The sequence below is a fragment of the Papio anubis genome, unplaced genomic scaffold (genome assembly GCF_008728515.1).
Source record: "Papio anubis isolate 15944 unplaced genomic scaffold, Panubis1.0 scaffold826, whole genome shotgun sequence".
In the NCBI taxonomy this organism is placed as follows: Eukaryota; Metazoa; Chordata; class Mammalia; order Primates; family Cercopithecidae; genus Papio; species Papio anubis.
In genome coordinates, this window is record NW_022168484.1 from 15,982 (window position 1) to 25,704 (window position 9,723).

At 46.9% G+C, this 9,723-nt stretch overlaps 1 gene segment (V, D, J or C); it reads right to left on the reverse strand.

Annotated features, from left to right (window-relative positions):
* Window positions 1–2,914: 2,914 nt before the first annotated feature.
* LOC101017580 lies at window positions 2,915–6,555 on the reverse strand. The segment is given in 2 exon segments: window positions 2,915–5,997; window positions 6,122–6,555. Coding segments are annotated over 2 exon segments (393 nt in total).
* Window positions 6,556–9,723: the final 3,168 nt, after the last annotated feature.

A 9,723-nucleotide genomic window follows, 5' to 3' on the forward strand; every position in this document is an offset into this window, starting at 1 on the left:
ACATACATACATACATACATACATACATACATGCACCCTCTGGGTGGAGGGAGACTTCAGACACAGGATTAAAACAAAAGTTAGTCACCAGTGTCTGGAACATCTACACACAAATTGTGTCCACATTCCCCTGGGCAACACAGGTGTCCCCTGGAGAGGAGTCCAGGGACTGTGGCGGGTTGAGGCAGTTGTGTGATCCAATGCCTTAATCTGGGAGAATCCATCCTGTGCTGGATTGTTTTAAGTCGATTTTGCCAAGGTAAGAGCCTGCATTTCCCAGAATGCCATTTCTCTTACCATTCCAGGTTAGAGATGGTCAAGGATACATTTGGTAAAATTTGGAAGACAGATGTAAAACAGTCACTGTGACAATTGGTAGGTCAGACAGTGAGAGTCAGTGACCAGCAGATACAAAGGCATCCAACGTACTTAGGAAGTCCTGTCCCTTCTGCACCCTATGTCCAGTTCATCTTCCCACATGCTGGCAAACAGCCGTCAGGCTGCCCCAAGTGTCTGGCAGCGCACCTGCAGGGGTGGCCCCCATAGAGAGGGAACAGCTTCCCCAGAAGCAGATCTCCTTGGCCTTTTCCTGTTCTCCCAGCTCAAGGTTTCACTGCATGGCCTGGCATGCTCCTGATCCTCCCCACATGTCCCTGCCATTCCAGCCTGTCCTGCCCAGACCTCCAGAAGCCATGGCTATTGACTGGCTCCTTCACCTTCTGACTTCTCTCCTCAAGACCTTGTCTTCCTCAGCTCCTGCCACAGATGCATAGTCTAGTTCTGATAATAAATCCACACTTCTCAAACTTGTAGTGGCCCTGTTTTATTGATAATAACCTAATGGAGATTTTCTTACCAGAAGTGGTTTCAAGGAACGATGTATAAGAATGGAATTGTAGAAGAGGTTTTCTGATCTGTCTTGATTTGTTGTGGGGAAAGACCCTGAAGGAGAGCACAGAGACCTGGAGGAGGTCAGGTGCTGCAGCCACAAAAGGAAGCCTTGAGCCAGGTGTGGACACCATGATAGTGATTCCCCATCAATTTCCAAGACTGGCCTGAGCCCAGCAATCAAAGGGATGGGATTTGTTGTACTTAATGCTAGATCTCTGCCAGGTTAAAGTAGATGTAGCGTGTTCCTACTATTGGATCATCCACCCACTCATCATTCACTCAACCTCTCATTCACTCATCCATCCTCTGTGAAATTGGTCTCCCCACTTGCCAGGCACCAATGTTCGTAAATGCAGCAGGCACAGCCTTAGCTCTCATGGGCTTAAAAACTGAGTGGAGAGGTTGGATGTGGTGGCTCAGGCCTGTAATCCCAGCGCTTTGGGAGACCAAGGCAGGTGGATCCTGAGGCCAGGAGATTGAGACAATCCTGGCCAACATGGTGAAACACCACCTCTACTAAAAATACAAAAAAGAATTAGCTGGGCGTGGTGGTGCACACCTGTAATCCCAGCTACTCGGGAGGCTTAGGCAGGAGAATCACTTGAATCAGAGAGTCAGAGGTTGCAGCGAGCAGAGATCATGCCACTGCACTCCAGCCTGGCCACAGAGTGAGACTCTGTCAAAAAAAAAAAAAAAAAAATTGGGGGAGGCACAAAAATAATCAGAACAAGTATCTGAGAAAGCCCAAGTGTGCGAAACATTACTAACAGACACATGATTCTGTGGGAGCTTATGAGACAACAGTTGATTTCAGCTGGGAGGGGAGGGAGTGCTTCCCACAGGAGGGCTGATCATGCTGAGATCTGAAGCACAGGTAGGAGCTGGCCATTAGAGAAAGGAAGGCTCCAGCCCAGGGGAAAGGAAATGGCCTTTTAAGTCTTTGTGATGGGAAGGAAGGAGTCACAGAAGAGGGGTTCCCCGCATGACTGCAGTAGAGAGGGGCGGGAAGGTAGGGGATGGAGGGTGACTGCCCAGATGGGAAAGGTAGGCCACAGGAGAGACCACGTGAGGGTGGGGGCTGGGGTAAAACCTAGAGAGAGGAAACAACATATTCACCAGGGAGAGACTGGAGTCTAGATGGATGTGAAATACAAATCCTGTTTCATCCTGGGGGCCCCAGACTCAGGATGATGAGTAGAAAAGTAGGAGCTGGGGAAGTCCTGGCCCTACCCAAAAGGGAGAGCTCAGAGGACAGACCAGAGAGAGCAACAAAGGAGACATCCGAGGACCTGGAGCAGTCCAGTCCTGGCTGAGACTGCCTGCAGAGGCACCTGGCACAGAGTGAGGCTCATACTGTCCTGGCCACCTGGGGCCACTCAGGATCCCAAGGTTCCTGTTGCAGAAAACTCTGCCCAGGTCATCCCTGAGTCTTGGATGGGGGAGGAGGGCAGAGCCTCCCTGCTTTCATGTGCAGAGAGGAGACGGCCTTGTAGTGCTGTGGAGTAACTGCTGGCACAAATGTACACAGATGTCTGGGAAGGAGCAGCCGACTCCAGTCTGAGTGGGAAAATCTCTGTGTTTAATCTGGAGACATTGTAGCCACTGGGGACTTCTCCTTTATCAGTAGTACCAGCAGCACCTGAGTAATGAATCAGCCTCAGCCCCACGCCTGGGTCTTGTCGATACCGGTACATGCATTCATGGTTCATATCCTGGGCACACTGCACTGTCATGCTCTGTCCTGTCTTCAGGACTTGGAATTTTGGGGTCTGAGTGACACCAGCATTCACTAGACCTGTGGAGAAGAACAAAGCTGATGCTACAGCCCCAATGGAAAGGGGCTGGGCCTTGAAATCCATGCAAGGGGCCCTGCCCAGGACCCACCTGCCCACAGGAGAGAAAAGGCCGCACAGCACAGGAGCCCGATGCTCATGGCAGGTGCTGCAGGATGGAGGGGTCTTCTGGGCCTGTGTGTTGATAAAAGGGGAACAGGGCTCTCAAGGGAGTAGTTCTGAGACCTCATTCTCCCTGCCTGGGCCCCAGAGCCTTCCTGTCAGGAGAGGTCACGCGCATTCCCCAGATGGTCAAATTCAAGATAAATGCACCAGTGAACAGCTGAGAATGAGAAGAACACATTCGTCTGAATTGAAACAAGTCTATAAGATTTCATGATCTTTTGCATCCAGACTTCTGAAACAGTCTAAGTAGGAACCCAGAGGGCCTTTCACTATCTATTCTTTATTCTTTCAAGATTGGCCACTGGCACCTCGAACTGCTGTTGGTATTGACAATAAAATAGGGAATAAAACATCCACAATTTCTGAAATGATGAGTTTTACAGTCTAGAGCGCAAGAGAAGTATCCATTAGTCACACAAAGTCATGGAAAATGACAATGATGTTAAATCTGTGAATACTAATGCATATTATAAGCTGTGAGCATTTATAATAAGGAGGTACAACCTAGAAAAACTGTTGAAGGAGTGTCTCCCTAGAGATGGTCATAGTTAAACTGAGATTTGGAGAAAGAACACAAAATAAGAGACTTGTGTTGACCCAGAGGATACAGCGTGGAGTGGAATGGCCTTTGTTGGGAGGAGCATGATGCATGAGGAATGGCCTGAACTGACACTTCTGTGGTTGACGTGGAGATGAGGGTGCAGAGGAAGGGAGAGGACAGCTGGGAGCAGACATCACATGGAGAAGGCTGAGGACTGACGTGAGCGTGGTGTAGGGAAGAAGGAGTTGTGAAGGCCGTCAGGGAAAAGAACATAGACCTGTTTTGTCAATGCTGTCTGCAAATACACAATTTCAAATGAACCTTCCTTTCTGAGAGCAACTGAGGAACAGGACTTCCGAGGCCAGAGCTGCAGGAGGGGCCTGGAAGAGGGGCTGCATCTACTCACATCATGGTGATGGGCGTTCCTTCGTCCAGCTGAGACTGGCCTGGGGGAAAAGCTCAGCACAGAGCAGGGTTTCACACACACAGGGCTGCTCAGAGCTCTGAGGGCGCCAACTTGGGCAATGTTGGGGAGAGGCCTATGGGACATTATCCACTGCCTGAATCACGGTCTCGCGAAGACAAGACCACCTATATCTTCCACTGAACTTTGTGTGCAGAAGAAGGTGGCTGTGGGGTGAAGGCTGGTGCGAGAGGGCACAAAGGTCTGGGAGAGGCTTCTGACACAAAGGCCACATATTTGGCTTTGAGAGAAAGTTACAGACCCTCAGAGATTTCTCTGTAGTGCGGGCTGGGACGGATCAGCTGTGCACCAGCTTCGGCTCCTATTAACTCCCGCACATGTAGTCATGGATGGCAGTCTCAGGCATCTCTGTGCCACTTCATGTCCTGCATTTGTTCTTTAGTATCTTGGGATCTGGTTGTCCCAGCTTCTGTGAAGTCTATGATAGAAGGAAGTTGAGTGCCCAGTGAGGGACCCAATAATGTAGACCTGAGGTGATGGCTTAGGCTAGGATGTGGTGAGCCGAGGAAAAGGCTTTACGGGACTCACCTGCCCCCGGGGGGCAAAAGGCCACACCACTCAGGAACCTGGTGGTCGTAGCTGGGTCAGGGAAAAACGGGGAAATTGCGGGGAGGTTTTTCAACTTGTGTGTTGGGGACATAAATCCTGGATGTTAGTAGAGTCAACTGGTGATGCCACTGTCCCTGCCAGCCAGTGACTCTGCACTCTGCCTGCTATTCCTCCCTCTACCTGCTGCAACCTTCAATTTACAGTCCCGTCATAAACCTTCGCCCATGTGGTCTCTGCTCCTGGCTGTCCTTCTTCTAACAGACAACAGCCTGATAAGGTTCATGATCATTTCTCCTCTACCTACCTGTCCTCCGTCAGCTTCCGGTGTCCACTTTAGGGCTCTTTTTAACAGGCTTCTTCACTGAACTTATGTGCTTCCCTCCCATTCCTAGGTCTCTATGTTGTTTTTCACAGGAGATATATTTCAGGTACATTTATTCTTAGTGGTGAAAATCCAAACTTAAATTTTACTAGAATAAATTAAGAAAAACATGTGTAGACATTTATATGAGAAAGCAGTTTTTGTCTACACACAAACAGAATTGTTTTTAGTTTTTGTTGCATTAAAGTAAACTCTTTTGCATCAAAAAACACCATAAAAATGAAAATATAAGCTGCAGACTGGGGAAAGACACAGGGAATGCATGTAAATGATTTTTTTTTAATGTGAAATTTAACATTCCTCAAAGTTGCTAATGAAGAAGCCATAGTAATGACTCCTTAAGACAGCTGAGCCTCTACTGCAGCCCTGCAGGTCACTAGAGGACAGTGTGAGGGTTCTGGTTTACTGACCAGGATGCAGAAGGTGATGATGGACCGGGGGAATAGGTGGAAAATGTATGGACTAGTTTGTTTCCTACTTCTGATTCTTGCAAGCCAGGAGACACTGGGGAAAATGACTCAATGTCCCTGATCCTTCCATCTGTAAAGGAAGAATAAGAATGTTTGACGTGCAAGATTGTTGAAAACTTTTAAGCTATATAACAAATACAAAGAATCAAGCACACATCTGGGGCTCAGCAGTCACTCTTGTTCTGAAATTACCCAGGAAGTGACAAGCTGCAAGAAGATGCAGCAGAGAAGCGGGCACTCTCAGGGCACATGAAACTTGGGCTCTGTTGGTTGGGAGAGCTCTGCGCTCAGTAGGACAGTAGACATGCCTTCCAAACAACTAAAAGCTTCCCTTGAAGGAGTGAAAACTGAGTGGGGCCTGCAGCTCTCAAGTCAAAGCTAAGGCAGGAAGTTTATATACAGAATGTCAGTGACTCTGTCGGGCTGTGCCAAGCTGCTGGCACAGAGATACAGGGCCGAGTCCCCCGCCTCCAAGGCATTCACATTCAGCTCAGAGCTATAGTTAGGGAACTGGTGACCCGAGAATCGATCAGGGAAGTTGCCTCTCTCTCTCTCTCTCTCCTCATAATACTCAAAAATAAACTGGGGCCCCTGACCCAGGGCTTGTTGGTACCAGGACACACTGGTGTGCCCAGAGATAGGAGAGCATCTCAGTGTCACTTGCTGTCCTGTTGTTTTGATCAAATGCCTGGGACTTTGGGTGACTCCACCGTCCACTGAGCCTGTGGGAAAAGCAGATGGAGGGTGAGCACAGGAGACAGCCTGGAGACCCTCCCCGAGGTAAAGTGGAAGACACAGGGGTGGGAAAGCTGAGAATGGGGCTGCTGTCCTGTGGACAGGACTCACCTGCTCCCAGTAGACAAAGCAGTGCCCAGCAGAGGAGCCCGGGGCCCATGGCCCAGTGGGGCAGGCAGCACTGCACCTGATGCAGAGCTTGGTCCTCCTAGGGAAGAGCTGAGTGAGTTCTGCACCTTGATTTTCCTGATGGGAGGGGTATCCTGTGATGTCACTCTCCTGTGTCCTCCTCATGCAGCCTTCCTTAGGCCTAGGGCTCCAGGGACCTTGGACTCTCTACCTTTCCTGCAGAGCCAGAGTGCTGGGTGAGGGCAGAAATTTATCTGATGAGACAGTTGCTCCTCTGCCTTCTCTTCACCAGCTCCCAGGCTGCCCCATCGCCCCTAGTTCTAAATCCTTGAGGAATTGCCACACTGTCTTCCACAATGGTTGAACTAATTTACACTCCCACCAACAGTGTAAAAGCATTCGTATTTATCCACTTCCTCTTCGGTGTCTGTTTTTTCCTGACTTATTAATGATTGCTATTCTAACTGGCGTGAGATGGTATCTCATTGTGGTTTTGATTTGCATTTCTCTGATGACCAGTGATGATGAGCATTTTTTCTGGGTCTGTTGGCTGTATAAATGTCTTCTTTTGAGAAGTCTCTGTTCATATCTTTTGCACATTTTTTGATGGGGTTGTCTTTTTCTTGTAAATTTGATTGAATTCTTTGTAGATTCTGGATATTAGCCCTTTGTCAGATGGGTAGATTGCAAAATTTTTCTCCCATTCTGTAGGTTGCCTGTTCACTCTGATGGAAGTTTCTTTTGCCGTGCAGAAGCTGTTTAGTTTAATTAGATCCCATTTGTCTTTTTTGGCTTTTGTTGCCATTGCTTTTGGTGATTACTCATGAAGTCCTTGCCCATGCCATGTCCTGAATGGTATTGCCTAGGTTTTCTTCTAGGGATTTTATGGTTTTAGGTCTAACATTTAAGTCTTTAATCCATCTTGAATTAATTTTTGTATGAGGTGTAAGGAAGGGATCGAGTTTCAGCTTTCTACATATGGCTAGCCAGTTTTTCCAGCACCATTGATTAAATAGGGAACCCTTTCCCCACTTCCTGTTTTTGTCAGGTTTGTCAAAGATCAGATGGTTGTAGATATGTGGTGTTATTTATGGGGCCTCTGTTCTGTTCCATTGGTCTATATCTCTGTTTTGGTACCAGTACCATGCTGTTTTGGTTACTGTAGCCTTGTAGTATAGTTTGAAGTCAGGCAGTGTGATGCCTCCAGCTTTGTTCTTTTTGCTTTGTTCCTGGATATCCTTGTTAACCTTCTGCCTTGTTGATCTGTCTAATATTGACAGTGGGGTGTTAAAGTCTCCCATTATTATTGTGTGGGAGTCTATAAGTCTCTTTGTAGGTCTCTAAGGACTTGCTTTATGAATCTGGGTGCTCCTGTATTGGGTGCATATATATTTAGGATAATTAGCTCTTCTTGATGAATTAATCCCTTTATCATTATGTAATGACCTTCTTTGTCTCTTTTTATCTTTGTTGGTTTAAAATCTGTTTTATCAGAGACTACGATTGCAACCCCTGCTTTTTTTGCTTTCCATTTCCTTGGTAGATCTTCCTCTATCCCTTTATTTTGAGCCCATGTGTGTCTCTGCATGAGAGATGGGTCTCCTGAATACAGCACACTGATGGGTCTTGACCGTTTATCCAATTTGCCTGTCTGTGTCTTTTAACTGGGGCATTTAGCCCATTTACATTTAAGGTTAATATTGCTATGTGTGAATCTGATCCTCCCATTATGATGTTTGCTGGTTATTGTGCCTGTTAATTGATGCAGTTCCTTCATAGTATCGATGGTCTTTACAATTTGGCATGTTTTTGCAGTGGCTGATACTGGTTGTTTCTTTCCATGTTTAGTGCTTCCTTCAGGAGCTCTTGTAAGGCAGGCCTGGTGGTGACAAAATCTCTCAGCATTTTCTTGTCTGTAAAGGATTTTATTTCTCCTTCAATTATTAAGCTTAGTTTGGCTGGATATGAAATTCTGGGTTGAAAATTCTTTTCTTTAAGAATGTTGAATATTAGCCCCCACTCTCTTCTGGCTTGTAGAGTTTCTGCCGAGAGATCTGCTATTAGTCTGATGGGCTTCCCCTTTTGGGTAGCAAGACCTTTCTCTCTTGCTGCCCTTAACACTTTTTCCTTTATTTCAACCTTGGTGAATCTGACAATTATGTGTCTCAGCATTGCTCTTCTCAAGGAGTATCTTTGTGGTGTTCTCTGTATTTCCTGAATTTGAATGTTGGCCTGTCTTGCTAGGTTGAGGAAGTTCTCCTGGATAATATCCTGAAGAGTATTTTCCAACTTAGTTCCATTCTCCCCATCACTTTCAGGTACACCAGTCAAACGTAGATTTGGTCTTTTCTCATAGTCCCATATTTCTTGGAGGCTTTGTTCATTTCTTTTTACTCTTGTCTTCTCACTCTATTTCATTAATTTGATCTTCAATTATTGATACACTTTCTTCCACTTCATCAAATCAGCTACTGATTTGTGCATTCATCACGAAGTTCTTGTGCCATGATTTTCAGCTCCATCAGGTCATTTAAGGTCTTCTTTACACTGTTTATTCTAGCTAACCATTCATCTAAACTTTTTTCAAGGTTTTTAGCTTCCTTGCGATGGGTTCGAACATCTTCCTTTAGCTCAGAAAGTTTGTTATTATCAACCTTCTGAAGCCTACTTCTGTCAGCTTCTGAAAGTCATTCTCCATCCAACTTTGTTCTGTTGCTGGCAAGGACCTGTGATCCTTTGGAGTAGAAGAGGTGCTCTGACTTTTAGAATTTTCAGCTTTTCTTCTCTGGTTTCTCCCCATCTTTTTGGTGTTATCTACCTTTGGTCTTTGATGTTGGTGAGCTACAGATAGAATTTTGGTGTAGATGACTTTTTTGTTGATGTTGATGCTATTTCTTTCTGTTTGTTAGTTTTCCTTCTAACAGTCATGTCCCTCAGCTGCAGGTCTGTTGGAGATTGCTGGAGTTCCACTCCAGACACTGTTTGACTGGGTATCACCAGTGGAGGCTGCAGAACAGCAAATATTGCAGAACAGCAAAAATTGCTGCCTGATCCTTCCTCTGGAAGCTTCATCCCAGAGAGGCAGCCACTTATATGAGGTGTCTGTCAGCGCCTACTGGGAGGTGTCTCCCAGTTAGGCTACACAGGGGTCAGGGACCCACTTGAGGAGGCAGTCTGTCCATTCTCAGAGCTCAAATGCCGTGCTGGGAGAACCACTGCTCCTTCAGAGCTGTCAGACAGGGACATTTAAGTCTGCAAAAGTTGCTGATGCCTTTTGCTCAGCTATGCCCTACCCATAGAGGTGGAGTCTAAAGTCTGTAGGCCTTGTTGAGCTGCAGTGGGCTCTGCCCAGTTCGTGCTTGCTGGCTGCTTTGTTTACCTACTAAAGCCTCAGCAACAGCGGACACCCTTTCCCAAGCCAGGCTACAGCCTCACAGATGGATCTCAGACTGTCGCTAGCAGAGAGCAAGGCTCCATGGGCATGGGACCTGCTGAACCAGGCACGGAAGAGAGTCACCATGTCTGTCAGTTGCTAAGACCTTGGGAAAAGCACAGTGTTTGGGCAGGAGTGTCCCGTTTTTCCA